General features: G+C 38.9%; 1 protein-coding gene across 1 annotated transcript in view; it reads left to right on the plus strand.

Annotated features, from left to right (window-relative positions):
* KCNH1 (potassium voltage-gated channel subfamily H member 1) overlaps window positions 1-16,861 on the plus strand; it is a 189,468-nt gene that overhangs the window by 21,187 nt on the left and 151,420 nt on the right. Inside the window, exons 4-5 of the mRNA XM_086744148.1 lie at window positions 2,517-2,645; window positions 11,198-11,316. Of these exons, the coding sequence (XP_086600274.1) occupies window positions 2,517-2,645; window positions 11,198-11,316 (248 nt within the window). The remainder of the gene's footprint in view (window positions 1-2,516; window positions 2,646-11,197; window positions 11,317-16,861) is intronic.

Consider the following 16,861-nt stretch of genomic DNA (forward strand, 5'->3'; position numbering starts at 1 on the left):
TTTTTATAGCTGTGAGAGGCAGACATGAAGCTCAGTGTGTAATTCAGCCTCAGTGCCACAGAGGCTAATGTTATGAGCGGCTCATAGCAGAATGGCTGTAGCTTGAAGTAGCAAAACAATACAAGGTGTTTTTGGGGAGGGGAAAAAAATCCCTAATCAAAAAAGCAAGTACACGTAGATGGAGATCAAAAAGGAAGGCTGTCGATGGAGATCTTGGCTGATTAATAAGTTGCAGTGTTAGTGAAGGGTGTTGAAGTGGGTAAAATAAAAAGCAATTAGTCACCAAGGAGTCTGTGTAAAAGCAAGATACCGGTTTGATCAGCCTCAGAATAGTTCAGATGTGAAGATGGGAAAAACAAGTAGGCAAGAAGAAATGGAGATGGGCAATTTTAGGAGTTGCTGAGGAAGGGTCATGTGAACGGTGTTACTGTCTTGAAAATTGCTGTTGGCTGCTTTGTGGCAGCATCTTCTAAGCTCGTTAGCAAGTTAGTGATGATTTTACTGGCACAGTTACTTTGCTGAATCTTTTATTGCATTTAGCATTTTTGTTTGCTAATACTTTATTGAAGGGAGTTGTTCAGGAATGAGAACTCTTTTAAAAATAAATAAATAAATAAATAAATAAATAAATAAATGTAGTGACCCCCGAATACTTTCTGCCATGCAGGCACGCTCCAGAAATGGCTATCAGTGATTCCGTCTGGATTTCTCTGCTTTTTAAGCAGAGGCCTCCATGTATCATATACCCTGCTGTTTAAGGAGGTGGCTGTACATATGGTGTGGAATCTCAGCCAGGGTTTGAAACTGCCTGTGCTATGCAGGCGCAGTGGGAGTACAGTAACTTGTGAGCTACCTGAGGTTTCCTTGTGACCCTTGGCCAGTCAGGAAGCACAAGAGGCCCTAGTTATAACTGACTATTGCATGAAATGAACCATGTAGTACTCATATTAAAATACTGAGCAATTCAAATGAAAGAGAATCTGATCTCTATCCTAGAGGAGGGTCCTGTGATCGAGAAAGAAAATAAATAGTCTTCTAAGATCACCTTTCCTAAAATGGGCTTTCCTGCATGAGTGACAAAAATTACCTGTGGTGCTGTTTATTCTAGCTGTCTCAGATGGTCAAAATCCTGCTGATTTTTACATCTTATATTGGCCCCTGGAATGTAGACCCTTCTCTCAAACGTAGCTCACGAGGGAGACTCAAGAGAAATGTTGCGCACAGCAAGTAAGCCTCAATCCTCTCTTTGGCTCTTACATCTTATGCCTGCAAAAGCAATGGTGTTTTTTTCCATCATCATTGAGAGCGTAGGGACAGTCTGAAAATTCATATACAAGCTCCTTGCAGGCCCAGGCCTGGTGACCCTGGAGTCTCCTGATTGCCGTTTACCTCACTGTTAGAGGACTCATCTTTTTATGACCAAAGTTAAGACTGCAGACTAAAAAATGATGCCTTCAGGCAGGCTATGTTATGATATACAGGAGCCAACTGCTTTGTTCTGAGCCCTCCAACTGGCTTATGCTCACATATCACCAACATTAATGTGGTGACTCCTGTGAAATGAGGGTGGTAGACACCGTCTTGTTACAGGGAACTTCATTGCTATGACTCGGGTGTTTTCAGTAGTCTCAGCAGAACTGCCAGAAATATAGAAAGACAGGGCTGACTGACAGTTTTTCTCCTCAAGGTGATGTGTGTGGATAGATGTCAAGGAAAATTGACAGCAGCATCTGAAGGGTCATTATCTGGGATCATCTTTTTTTTTTTTTTGTGATGTGCAGGCTCTAATCTCTCAAGCAGTTTTCACTAGCAGTTTATCTACTGCAGTAATTAGAAAAGTACAGTTCTATGCAGTACAACTTACTCCTATCCATAGCCCATGGCCTGGTCCTGCTGGCGGGTTCTTCCCTGAGTTCATTGGAGTCTTGCTTCACACTGGAGTGACTGTGAACAGGCTCAGGACAAGGCAAGCTGAAAGGCAGCTTGCAAAGGATTTCCCTTGTATGGGAGGATTTGCAGGCTAGACCAGAGCTCCCAGAGCCTGTCTTTTGAAGCTGGACATAGGCTTTTTGCAGAGAAGTATAAGATCAACTAAACTGGTCGTGCTTTTGAGTTGAGACTCTGTTTTATGGTCATGGTCTAGGCACATGGTCTAGGCAGGGTGGCTTGTTCTCAAGTTGTGCACAGAACCAGCAGGATTGTGTTGTGTGCACTCTTTGCACGTACATGGGACTCTTCCTTCAGGAGATCAAAAAGCACTTCATAGTATTCACTTTGTAGATGAAGCCCAGAAACAGTGAGTGATGCCTGAAGATTAAAAAGTTGATCAGAGGCAGAGCAGAGAACTTAACTAACGCTCTTGTCAGCTGCTTTGTAATTTTTCCTAATAGGTGTTTGCAAAAACACAACATTAAAGTAACATTTACAGGTGGCTAATTTTGAAGTGTAAACATCTGAACTAGCACATTTACTGTTCTGCTTACCATTGACCAACTTTTTCATATGTTTGTTTGCAGGAACACCTGTCTGGTTCTTTGTGAAAATTGCTCCAATTCGAAATGAGCAGGATAAAGTAGTTTTATTCCTTTGCACTTTCAATGATATAACGGCTTTCAAGCAGCCCATTGAGGATGATTCGTGTAAAGGTTTGTCTTTTTCACAATTTTGTATTTATGCTGCTTCTCCTTGTTTGCCCTGGTCTTGAGAGAGCTGAAGTCCTTTAAATATGAAAGCCAAAGAACAACAGGTTGCCCAGAGAGGTGGTGGATGCCCCATCCCTGGAAATGTTCAAGGCCAGGCTGGGCGGGGCTCTCAGCAACCTGATCTGGCTGGAGATGTCCCTGCTCCTTGCAGGGGGCTGGACTAGATGACGTTTAAAAGGTCCCTTCCAACCGAAACTATTCTTTGATTCTATGTTAAAATAGCTTGTAGCTATGCCACCAAGGACTGCATTTGTGCAAGAAATGGTTGCTGATTTCTTAAGCAAATTGGCTTTGGCATGCACTGGAAAGGGTCATTGCTAACAAAAACTCCAAGTGCTTCAGGAAGCAGAGTTACATGCTGCTCTTTCTTTTAAATTCATTATTAATCGACACTCGATATAGCCTTTGAGGAGTCACAATGCTGCTAAATGACCTCTTTGATGGCAGAGGGAACTAAAGGGTCTTGGGCCCTATACAAGTTGTCCCTGATGCTGTATGCAAAAACTGAGGAATTAACCCTGTCTGAGTCTAGCAAAGATCTGAGTAATTTCATTCTGCCTGGCTTGATGTTACTTACTGTTATTATGGGATTCCTCATATTAAAGTTCTGGACTAGTTTCCTTTAACATATGTGAAGAGATTCTCATCATCTTAAGTTGAATCAGGTTTAAGCTGTCCTGGTGAGTGAAGTAGCACTGCCGTGTTTGCTGTTAACCCTTTGCTGAGTTACACCCTGGAAACCTGGAAGCAAACTCAGCTGTGACAGCAGCATAAACTTGTGCTCAGATTCAGATTCTGTAAGACGTAGACCTTTTGTACCCAAATGGTGAATTATAGACACTTGCGTCCTCTAGGGTAAAAAAGACCATAAGTTCTCCTGTTGCTTGCATTTTCTGGTAGTATTTAATAATATTTGTATTATTAAATTAAACAGGAAACTTACTGTGAAGGTGAACTGATTTACATTTATGCTCAGAATGTTATTGTTTAAAAACATAGTTTCTCAAAGTGGAAACACCTGTTACCATGAAAAAGGAAGTACAACCTTGACAAACATACACTCTTCCAGGCTACGTGGGTTATTTTTTCCTCTTTTTAATGCTATTTGTTTGGTTCTTCATTGCTTTAATAAAACTAAAAAAAGTATCTTGTCGGAAAGGTTGGGTCTATGGTATTTAGTGGTTTTCACTTTATCCTGGTGAAGACTAACAGCAAAGATAAATCAGCATGATGCAGTAAAGCTGGCTCTCATTTATTTTCTAGGAGTGAAGGCCTTTGCTTAATTCAGTCAGTTGATAAGCAGGACTTTTGGTCAGGGATGGTAGTTGTGTCTGTGATATGCACTTTTGTGAAAAGAGTTTGTCCTTCACTTGCGACACAGTGAAACACTAACTTTTTTGTTTTCAAGAGAAATATGTTGAAGGAAGGGAACACTAGTATTTTTTGAAAAATCTCTTTTGGATCTTGAAATCATGCTGTTCTTACAGCAGTTTCATATCTAAAGTAATATAAGCACTAAACCTACACGTAAGTGCACCAACTTACAGAGGTGTTAAGATGATAAGCAAAATTTCTTCATCTGGCCTGTGGAAACTGGCAAAGTGACTACAAAAGTTGCAGACAGAAGAACTGGACATGTTATTCAGAGACCACAGTTTCACAGCTCTGTACTCCTTCTCTTGAGTGCTATGACTTCATGTACGGAAGAGTTCATGCACTAAATGAGTCTTCCAAACATTGTTTCTGAATCTCCTAAAATTAATCAAGTTGTACCAGTTTCATGCTGGTAGAGAGTTCTCTGTGACTGTATACAAAAAGCAAACACGAGATAAATGAAACTGCATGTTCTATTCTAATCCTTAATTGACCCTCTACACCTTTACTTCCTTAAGTTACTTGCTGTAGACTAGCCTTGGAATTCTGTTGCGTGCACCTCAGGAGGTGATACTGTATCAGTCACTTGATGGCTAGATGAGCAATTTCTTGGAAAAGAAGAGCTGATTTGTTAAACAATTAACGTATTCTGCATATATGACTATGTCTTTAAGATTAGATCTCATTGTGCAATTGTATGCTGTGAGGGGAAAAAAGGCAGTTATGGAGTGTCAGATAATAGTCTGCAGTGGGCTCTAGGATTTGTGGAGGGGAAAAACATTTTTGGAAGATCTAAAAAAAGTAATTGTATTAGCTTCTTCTAAGAATCCTTGCTGTTACATACCTGAGCTTTGAAGAGGGCATATTCTTCGCACCTTGTACAGCATTGCATAGGGATTTTTTAGCAAGCTTTTGAAGGATAGTAATTTTCATAGGAATGTTTCTTGTATTCTAAAATCAAGTGAAATTCCAATCTGAAAACCTAAACCTGTGAAATTAGAAATTTATTGTTTAATTGAAACAACTGAAAACTCATTGCAAAATCAATTCTTTTTCCTTCTTTCACCTTCACTCAGTTTTTATCAACTGCTTTTCTTTTACTGTGTTTATATATGAAATCAGTTTTCTGTGCATATGACCACTTAATATGTAATAGGCTGCCTGCAAATGCATGTATTTTATTAACGTGCTATTTACATAGGTGCAGAGTGGCATAGCATGAAGTATTTGAGTGTTTCAAAATCAATGCCTGTATGTATATGTAGATAAAAATGTAATGTAGTACAAGAATATGGTCAATTTAAAGAGCAACTAGTCTGTCAGGCTGTGGTATATCTTAGTTTTCTATCACCTGCTGGCAATTTCAAGCATGATTGTTCAGCTGCAAATGATGTAGTGACTCCTTGAGTGAAAAGTGTTGAGCTCTACTGACAGGTGTTTGACTTGTACACAAAAATGAATAGGCATCTTTTATCCAAAGATGACTCAGAGAGCTAGAAGGTCCCAGTACCATTTTTCATTCATAATATATATTTTTTATTAATAACATCAGACATTGGAACAGATGAAAGAAAAAAATATTTCTAAAGTAAAGTAAAATGTAGATTTCTAATTGTAGTTTTTGTTAATTTATTCAGATAATTTGGAAGATGCTTATTTTATGACTGCCATAGAAGTTAAGTAACTTTGCTTTTAAATGCAGCAGCTTTAAAAATAGTGCCTTCTAAATAAAACAACTTAAAAATAGTGTGTCAGGGATGTTGATGACGTAATATTTTTAAACAGCCTCTTTCCACTCTTCCCTGTATGCTTGCCCCCTTAAAAAATCAGGAAAAAAATTGATTTACTTGAATAGAAGTAGGCAAAATCAAGCTATAGCATAGCTAAATTTGGCATGTGGACTGATAGGTCACCTTCTTAGCTGAATTTAAGAGTATATGCTATATTTGGAATTCATGTATTTTGTCTGTGTATGTCTTTTTTGGTTTGATATCTAACACACCAAGTATGAAATGTTTGAGAATAAAGTGAAATGCATCACTTTATGAAAACAATAATGTGTGCAGACAAATAGAATCTGTGCCTGCACTCTGAGTAGATAGTAAGAAGTTTGCCTGACCAGGTTTTGCATGTATGAATACAATGTGAACATACTCAGACGTATCTATGCTGCTTTATAAAAGTTTGGAAATTATGCTTTGGATCCTACTTTTTGCTTTTGATACTTTGTTTTTATACAAAAAAAGGTGATCAAATTCAGCATCACTAAATCGTATAGGAGAATGGTTGTTAGCCTCCTAGCTAACCTCCTGTGCTTTGTCGCAATCATCAGTTATCATCTCCTCTACAGAAGTAGCTTTATTTAATTTTGCAGCTAAGCTGTCCTTTGCATCACAAGCAGGGCTACACAAAAAAAAAAAAAAATTTTGATTGCCTCTTTCATCTTAATTCAGGGAGAACTCCAAGTGTTTCCTTTTTTTCCTTTTTGTTTCTGTTTTTTTTTTTTGTTGCTATCTATTTTTTTTTGTTCTGTTTTTAAAGATGTATTTATATGAGCAGAGCCAGTGTTTGAAATATTTTGATTAAGTTATACTCTACTTTCATCTAGATGAAATGTTTTCTTAAAAAAGGAAACAAATGAAGGGGAAGTGATGAGTATACTAAAAAAGTTTGGTATGCTTTCCCAGTCCAGATGGAAAAATAAGACAGTTTTAGTTGTGAAGTTTCAAAGGGAAAGGAGCATTAAGACTGCAGAGAGGCAGCATGGATGTAAGCAGGGATCTTTGTGCAAGAAAACAAAGGTGGTTTGAGTAGAGGCAAGAACTGCTAGAATCCTGATTTACTCACATTTACACAGTTCTATGTGAACAATAGATCCATGACGAAATGAGCTTATTCTCTTGCAGGCGGTGGCTCCTTGTTTTAGTTCCAGTCATGGATCAGCAACTTGATAACAAGGGTTCTGTAATTGCCACAGTTCGTAATGTTTGCATTTACGAGTCATCATGATAAAATTGAGGAGAGTGGTAGGAAACAAATAACTACTTACAAATAAATAATAAATGTTATTGTGGATCAACAGATCATGTTCACCTCAAAAGCAGAAAATCAGTTTTTTTTCAGCTTAAGAGCATTGTTAAATGAAGCTTCAGCCCTTAAAGAAGTCTTGATGAGTTAAACATCACACCACAAAGGTGCGTTTCAATGCCATGTTTCCCCATGAAACAAAGCACAGGGGACAGCTTTTGTCCCTGTTGTAGGCATCTTGTCTTCTTGGGTGTTTTCAGAAGCAGTTTCTATTCAGCTTTTTGGAATGAAATGGTGGAAAACTGAAAGAGCATAATGGAATTTCAGCACAGCTGAAATAGGTGCTGTTAAACTGGAAGGCTCTTCATCATTTTGAAGCTGGAGATGCTTTAGTGCCTTTTCATTGCTCTGTTCCTGCATGAAGTTTTCTGAAACAATGATGTTTTCTGTTTGCAGAACTGAAAAAGGAGACCAAACAATGATAGAAATGAGTTGGAATCAAAGACAGAGGCACAGGCAAGCACATCCATGAGGCTGACATCTAGCTTTATGTTTGGTTCCTGAATTACAGGCTGTATTCTCTATGTGAGCTCTTGTCAGAGGAATATATACGCCTATATGAGAATCACCTAGGGTCATTAGATTTCAAATTACTTTACCTTTTCTCTGTTTCCAGAGGAAAATAATTGCTGGGATATACCAACTGCTTGTTTTGAAAGAGAACTCCTATTCAATGTCATCTGGTCCCCCTGTCATAGCAAGAATAACATAATTATATAGTTACACCATTCTGAGAGCTAGATTTGGTCTTCGAAAACTCCATCTTCTTCCTGTAATAATCTCCATGACCCTTAGAATTTAATGTTTTTGTTCTCTCCTGTAGCTTAAGTTCATTATTTGACCTGTCTTCACTGAATAAATATATGACTTGCTGTAGGCTGTGTCTGTCCTTAGGCTTCTGGAGGAAAAAATGCAATAAATTTAACAGGTACTGTTGTCTTTTCAAGCAGTGTCGGAGAAGTTATCATTTGATCGGATTAGTACTGGCATTCTCTCTCATTTTCATTTTCCTATGGCACAATCTGCAGGTCTACTATAATTATACTTCAAAGTTTGCACATTTTTATCTTCCTTTCACAAAAAAAAAAAAAGAGATGAGATTCATACACCTGGGACATGCGCACTGTGATTTAGTGCCTGGTTTTAGGCATTTCATCACACAATTGCTTATGTTACTCCAAAATGAGCTCACATGTGCTGTACCCAATGTATGGAGAGAATTAGGATATATATGCCCACTCTGCCATATTTAGGTCAGCACTGGTTCAAAAGCCAAGCTAAAAAGCCCTGCCTCTTAACACCGTCTCTGGTCTATACAGTTAGATTGATTTTAGATGAGAGTTTGGAGTATGTGGTAAGACATCTTGTGGTCATGGGAACAATTCATTTGTGTACCATTTATGCACCAGGAAGGAGATTTGCAACATGTAGAGCAGGGGAGGTGCTTAGGACATGCTTAGAGGATGCTGATGACAGAGGAATCTGTTAAGCTGTACCTTTGCAAAGGAGATGACTCTCTTGGGAAGAAGGGGAGGTACCTGAAGGTGCTCAGCATTCATAGCCACAAATGATGCCACAGAGATGTCTAGCAGTGCTTTTGTGCAGGAAAGCTCAGGCGAGATGCTTCCTTTTCCTCTTCTCTGTTTATGTCTGAATAGCCTGATTCTTAGAAAACTCCACAACGGGAAGAAATTACACACTCCAAGTTTGTCTTCTGGTTTGGAACCAAATTTTGAATCTTCCAGGAAAATGCCGTACCCATCCATCTGTTTTGAGTTAGTAAAAGGGGCTCTCTGTGTTAGCTGTCGTTAAAAACATTATGTGTCTGGTAAGGGAGGCAGATTTCGAGTTCCCGTGTGAAGCTTGAACTCTGTCGTGTTTTTGTTTGTTTGTTTGTTTTATTTATCGCCGGGGCTACCGTTGGCAAACCAGCCCTGCTGGGCGGCAGCCGGCGTGGCGGAGGGCGGCCTCGCTTCAGCACCATGGCCAGCACCGCGGCCCCGCCGTACCGGCAGCCCTCTGCCGGGTCCGCAAAACGCGGCTGTTGCTTACGTCCTCTTGGAACAACCCCTCCACCCTCGGGCATCATCCCTCTGGATTTACATCACTGAAAATATGCAGATGCTGGTAGCCTTCTGCCATGGTTCTGTAAAATTGGAAGAAAACATAGCAGTGGTGGCATATAAGTTCTGCAAAAGCAAAGTTTTGGGTTCATGTAAACTGCTGTAGCTGTGTTGGCTTTACAAAAGCTAGTCTGATTTATATCAACTGAAGATTGGCCATTATGAATAGTTTCTCCCACCTGATCCATTATTTTAACCTCTACTGGCTTTAGTCAGAAGGTCGTAAGGCCTTCAAGCCTTAGCCTATCAATTGTAGTTGGATTTCTTCATGTGCGGTAGAGAAAGAATACTAATTTACAAATGTATCTTTTAAAAAAAAAACCCTAAATCACCAAAACCAACCACTTTCCATGGGAATGTACTGTGAGAAATCAAGTGCTTTGGGTCAGGTTTATAACAGACACAAACTGACCTCACTTGAGGTTCTGTCATGTTAATTTATTTCTCTGAGAAATAGTCCTTTAGTATAGTAGCTAATCTTACATGAGTTTATTGGAAAGATCTGCCTTCCTGGATGGAAATCGTTCAGTCTACATGTTGCTGAATGCTGCCTGAAAGTGTTGGCTAATTCTGCTCAACTTGACTATTAAATTACTGGTGACAGATTTGCTTTAAAACATACTTTAAGGCATAAGAAGATATTCAGTTTTATTCTTGATTTTGGAGAGGTCTGAATTTGATTCTTCTCTTTAACAAATGTACCATTTTGCATATTCATAAAGGAGAAAATATTAAACTTTCTTTTCAGGTCTGCCCTGGAAGATCTTGTTCAATACCGGATCCATGTAATTCCTTTATTTTCTGTGCTTACCTCTCAAATTACCAAATATGTTCCTGCAAGCTCCATCAAAGTGAGATGTCAAGCAAGGATATGTTCAAAGTACTGAGTAATATTTTAACCACCCATACCCCTGAACTTGTCGTTGATTATTTGCAGACTAAACTTCAGACTGGTCTTTAAAAACAGTCACTGCTAATAGTGTCATTTCTTTTGGTGATAAAACCATAATGTGGAGGGAACTTTTTCCAGAACCAGGTTCTCTTTAAGAACTGAATCTGCAAAGTGCTGAGCATCCTCAGTTGGAGTAGGAGGTGAGACTGCTCAACGGTTTCCAGGTGGTGCTAGCATTTTTCAAAATTGGGACTAAATGCACTGACAGTTGCCTTTCAGAGTACCAAAATTATCCAGATATATACTCTGCCTGACTTTCTGTTATGGCAAAGTACTGCTCATAAAGGTTATAGTTGAAACTAGCTCTTGTGACTGTCATTCAAGGTCTTCTGTTTTGAGGGGTATTTGAAATGACAGTAAAAAAATTTCTGAATTAAAGTTCAGCATATGACTTCTCTGCCAGAAGCTGATAAATGTTTTATTAGAGTTTGAGAAAATCTGTTTGTTTATTTCTCCCTTTTGTTTAGAGAGAATAACATTAATGATTTTGTTTTGCTTTGTCTGCTCTGCTTTTTATTATCTTATGTATATATGTTTCTCTGCTTATGCCAGGTCTATGCTTGATACATCTGAGGACAGATTAACTTCTGTTGCAGGCAATTGTAATTTTCATTGGGTATGATTCTAGTCTTACATCTTGATTAGTCTTGAGTGTGTTCTGCAGTGCTGTGAGATCCAAATCTGGCGTTGGATTTAATAGAAGATTACTGTAAAGTGGACTTTTATGTCACTGCACTCATGAGCTTTATTACTTTACCACCCTGATACCTATTTTGTGACTTGCTTTTATCTGGTACTTGGTTAAATTATAATCCCTTGTGGTCAGTATTAAAGCAGATTGTTATGTTTTAACTTTTTTTTTTCTCTCTCTTTTTTTTTTTTTTTTTAGTTATGAGAGGCTTTATGTACACTTGCAGCTTTTTTTTGGTAACGTGTATGATCTTGCATGTTTTCTTAAGGTTGGGGAAAGTTTGCTCGCTTAACCCGTGCCCTCACAAGCAGCCGAGGAGTGCTGCAGCAGCTTGCTCCGAGCGTGCAGAAAGGAGAGAATGTTCACAAGCATTCACGACTTGCTGAGGTAATGTTTTCTTTCCCTGAGAGACCATAAAGAATTTTTTTTAGCTTTTGTGGGTATGTTGTCTCTGCATGAGCCAAGCACTGTCTGTTCCTCTTGCCCTCCGAATCTGAAGCCTGGTGGCAGGCATGGGAGCTCAGAATATGGCACATGTGCTGTGAAATGCGTCCTGTGACGGTGGAATGGAAATACGTGTCCAAAATGTAACCTGATTGCAGTGTTGTGTTCCACATCTCAGTGAAGTCTTATAATGGCATTATTATTAAAGTAATATTTTCTTACTTAGTTTCCATTCTTCTCAGGATTTCAATGTCAATAGGATGTTGGACTATTCACTTGTGTAAAAGTGAGGTGAGAAAAATTCAGGCTAGTACAGAAGGAAATTCTGGAGAATCCTTGACACAGTTGTTCTCTGCATTCATTTATGTCTAGTTCTTTTTCAGTGGGATCCCAGTTCTGCTTTACAAACTGGATAAAACACGTTTGAGTTACTGGTTTTACAGACAGAACAGCTGTAAGATGTCACAAGGAACACTGCAAACAAATTAGGAAAATGAAACCTTGTGATTTAAGTAGATTCTCGAAGTTTTGAGAGAAGCTCCAGGCAGAGGGGGCTCATTGAAGTACTTAGGGTTTTAGGGCTTTCGCCACGAGGGGGAGAGACTGTCCCAGGTTTCCATAGCTGTCTCCTAGGCCAGTAGCAGGGTCGTCCTGGTGTAAAAACAGCTTAGGAAAAGTCTTGATATGGTGTTAATGACAGCAGGGCCAATATCACATGGCACTCCTATATCACCTATTGCTCTGAATGCCATGGCAGCAGCTGTGACTCTTGTAATTAATTCTTAGTCTTCTTGTGTAGCTGGATGTTTAAGCCACTGATGGGCTCCATGGGGTCTTCATATAGTCAGTACTCTGTTAATTTTGCCCTGTATAAACCTTAGTTTCTGTGCAAAACAAACAACTCCTGCCCAGGCTTGTACTATTAGCACATGTGACAATGAAATTCCCATGGACAGGATCTTACCTATTCAGTATTTAATACAGATGCACCCAAGAATGGAAAACTGATTTCTGTTGAAAGTACAGAAATAACATAGATCATACTAGCACTGGGGATGGGCAGATGTTCATGTGGACACTGTGCTGTAGGAATACCATGTGATTATCACGTCACCCTGAAGTTGCTTTAGTATCCTGGAATTTGGAATAGTCTCTCTGCTAATCCTGCTCAAGGCTTAGCATCAAATAATTCTGCCTTGTCTTTGGATGTCTGCCCTTGAATTTTAGTTCACGCTGAAATGTAGGCTGTAGAACATAAGGCAAAGGATCTGAGGTTACTCTGTTTGGCTCAGTCTGGACTGAAGTGAGTACAGATTACTGAAACTCCTTGCAAGTCGATGTGCTCAACAAGTCTTTGTAAGTATTCTAAGTGGCACAGCCAGTTGATTCATTACAAATAATAAAGGGCAAGTGTATCGTTTACATGTCTGAAATGAGTTTCTTTAATTGCCAACTGAATATTGCAGTCATTATTTTAAAAAGAACATTAGCCCCAACTGTGATGTTAGGTACCTCGCTGTATATCTGCCGTAATTCCACTTAAGTAAATAGAACTACACTAGAGAAAAACAGAGTGCAGATAATCATTCAGACAAGCCCACTTTTCTTCCTTTGAAGACGTATGAGGTGCCAGGCTTCTTATTTTGGAAAGATCTCTTGATAATGCTGAACATGGGATCTCTAACTGTTCCCTGTTGTATTTTCAAATCTTTTTTTTTTTCCTTCATCTCTGCAGTAGGCTATTTGAAATCTTAAGTTCAAATTAAAATTTGTTCTTTTTCTTTTCGTACTCACTATGGCATTTCCCATCAATCTTGTTTGCTCGAGAAAGCTCTTCATTTACTGAAATATTATTTGTGTTGCTCTTAGTTCTTTGACACTTATATTTTTTAATATCTGAGGAGCCAGTTGTGTCCTAGAACCTGAGTGGGGCAAGGTGTTGTATAAACACAAAACAAGAATCTGCCACAAAAGCTTTCAATTTCTTTTATTGCTTATGAAATATTATTTTAGGAAAAGTCTTAGTGACAAACTACTTTCTTTTATCCCCAGGCCATGGAAGATAGAAGCAGTATCTGTTAAGCCTCAGTCTCTGACTTTTGCCAGTGTGTGTAGATTTGTTTAGCCTGACTTCTCTAATAGCAGTCATATGAAAACTACTTAAATTAATTATGCAATTAATGGAAGGGTGTTAGGTAACTCTGAAAGTACATTTTGCAATAAGAGTATACAGAAATTGATAAATTTCTGCAACTTTATCACCAAGGAGCTGATTTTAGGAACTGTTCTTCCTGGCCACTGCATAGTGCTCCATAGTCCTCCACACCTATGGGGTTAGCCAAAGTATTCGGTATACTTACTAGGCAGTTCTGGGTAAACAAGTTTGTGTCATAATTTTAAAAATGAAATAGTTATAAGAAATAAAAGCAGAAAAATAATAATGGTGTTTAACAGCACTGCTTAATAACAGAACATCTACTTTTTTTTTTTTTTAAACCTTGTTTACCAGGGACTTAAAACTGCCATTAAATTCTACTTTAAGTTGAAGGTTAGCACCTAGCCCTTGGCTTGGGAGCGATTTGTGTGGGTGCTTGTGTAAAAAAAAAAAAAAAAAAAAAAAAAAGCAAGGGAGACTGAGGGAAAGCAAATATGGGAGAGATTAATCTGAAAATGAATGATCATTTTTGTGTGTTTTTCTTTTTCCCCAGTCCTGCAGTCTTAAAAATAAATAAATCATCATAACCCCTTGTTGATTCACTTCTGTGAGTCCTCATTGGTGATATATTAACAATTTTTAAACAAATCTGGGATAATTTTTTTAATTTTGTTATGTTTAAAAAAAAATGAACACAGCCTTGTGAAACCCTTGATGAAATTTGTCATTTCTGCTCTTGAAATAATATTCTTCGGCTTTAGAGAGCTATTAAAACATCATGCATCATTACCACAAATAATAAACACAGATAATACAACTGTAGTGGCTGATGAATCATAAGTAATTGGAATAATACATCCATTAATAACTTTCTGAAACAAATATTTCTTTTACTATGGTATAACTGCGTAACAGGGAAAAATATTCCAAAACCAGAGCTGTTTCAGTTATTTAGAAAATGAAAGTAATGAAATATTTGTTCAGTGCAAAGGGGTGGAAGCTCAGCATATCTATTTATATAGTTGTGTACATTTTCTTCATGATTACTTTCATATTCCTCTCTTGAGGTTCTTTTTCTCCCTCTCCAGGAGATGTACCTTTACAAGCAGTCTGAGTCTAGCTAGTTCATGTGGGTGAGTAACCACACCTAACTGCTTCAGCAAATACTGTGTTTCAGGTTGACACTACTCTCCCTAGAGGCTGTAGCGAGCACGAGCACTTTGGAATAGGGCAGAAGGTACTTCTCTTTGCCTCTACCTGGCTTTGCTGTATGGTGCAGAGAGTGTGGGGTTTGTAGCTCTTAACCTCCAGATGACCCAGGGATGGTGTGTTTGGCTGGAAGGATGGTGAAGAAATAGACTGTGTGTGGCCCTTGCTGTGAAAAGTGGAGAAAAGAGCTCTCCTAACTTCCAGTACAGCAACCTGACAAAAACTAGAGCTTTAGCAGTAAGCTCTTTCCATTATTTTTGTACAGCACTGAGCTCACTTGTACCTAATGCTAAACGCACATGCTTATTCTCTGAGATAATTAAGCTTTGTTTTAGAGGTTTTCCTATTCCTTCAATGAAAAGAAGAACTTGATGCCTTTGAAAGCTCTTGGCTGGTAGTCCTGAAGGCTGCAAGACCTTTACCAATCTGTAAAGCAAGTTGCCTTTCCTGGGAGAGGTAGAGTGAGCTGGGACAGTGCCCTTTTTCCCTCTTAAGCTGTGAAATGACAGTTCATGTCTCTAGCAATGCCAGCAAGATACTGGAGTGGTTTTACAAGGTGCAAGTTAGTGATGTAGTGAGAGGGAGCCAGGGCTAGAAGTTGTCACTCTCACCCCACCCAAACAAGACTGAAGATACCCCAGACTTGCTGCAGGTGGCTTTCCCCACCTTATGAGTGATTGATATCCCTGTGGCATTCTTTGATGCCCATCTCCTGCCCTGCTACTGCCCCTGTTTTTGAGATTCACACCCACACTGCGGGTACACATCCTTCTGTTGGAGACCAGCTAAAGCCATGGCCCCTCATCACTTTAAGTAGCCATTGGTAGAGCTTAACCAGAGACTCCAAGGTGGTAGTGGAAGTTCAAAAGACTTATTAGTAAGGTCCCTAGCCATTCAGATAGTTTAGAGTACATTTACTTTCTAAATAAAAAGGGAAGGAGTCATCAATCCTTTATTTTCCTGTGCTGTAGCCCTTTGACTCTCGAACAAGCTAAGGGAGAATGCTTTGTACTTAGTGATGACATTTTTAAAACACTGAAGCAGCAAAGTTGTTTACTTTCTTAACGAGTTGAAAATAGAAGTCTCTCTCTCTCTACATTCAGTTCAGTTTTACATCCCTGTAGTTCCACTGGCTTTACTGTATTTTTTTTTATTTACAGCAAAATAACGGACACCATAATTTAGCCCCTTCTTTATTGCCAAACAGAGATTGTTCTTGCTTGTGTTCCTTTTAGTCAGGTATATGGGAATACATTATTACATTTTCCAGTAACTTTTGTTTGGGTGATGCAAAATTTCCACAGGTTCTTGGAGTACAAAGAGACCAGCAGAGGCCAAAATGGAGTGCATTATACAATTCTCAGTCTAGAACTTATGCATGTCTGTATAAGAATCAATCTGACAAGAACTAACAAAATCATTTTTTCAGTGGTTAAGGTTCCTTTGCTGATTAGAGTGGTTGCTAAAATGTTTGACTTTTTCATATAATATCAGAAGCTTAAAAAATAAACTCTAGGAGACTGTGATTGCAAAAGAAGCAATTATATTTTCACCCTGCATTTAAAGGGTGATACAATCTCCTCGCTCTAATAAGATTCCAGCATTAGAACTGAAATCCAGTTAACTGACTAAAAAATGTTACTATGTGATAGAAAGTGCTTGGTTTTGGTGATCAGTTATTCCAGTGAGTCAGTACTGCAGAGGACCCTCCTTGCTCAGTGAAGCGTATTTCAGGCTTAGGATCTCATGCTAGAGCTGCTACTCATGCAAATCCTCGTAAAAGCCAGGAGCAGCTCAGTGCTTTCCAGCTGGTTCAGCTGTGATGTTCAAAAGGGAGGGCAGGAGGTATTTGCAATATTGATCTTGGGCTAGAGCTTTTGTCAGGGAAAGACTTCCTAACATCAGTCACTGAATCCCTGAAGGGAACGCTGCTCTGAGTACACATACTAACTCAGTACACAACCTATGCCTCTTCCAGTCACTACGAGGGACTTCTGGGGACTGCATTGGCTGGCCAGTGCCTCCTGCAGAAAAGAGACTGCTTCTGTCTTGTGCTGCCTCGCACCACAAGGCAATTTTAAAAATGTTTTAATTTTTTTTTTTTTTTTTTGGTAGTATGGAGAA

The sequence above is a fragment of the Chlamydotis macqueenii genome, chromosome 3 (assembly GCF_036417535.1).
Source record: "Chlamydotis macqueenii isolate bChlMac1 chromosome 3, bChlMac1.mat, whole genome shotgun sequence".
Taxonomy (NCBI): Eukaryota; Metazoa; Chordata; class Aves; order Otidiformes; family Otididae; genus Chlamydotis; species Chlamydotis macqueenii.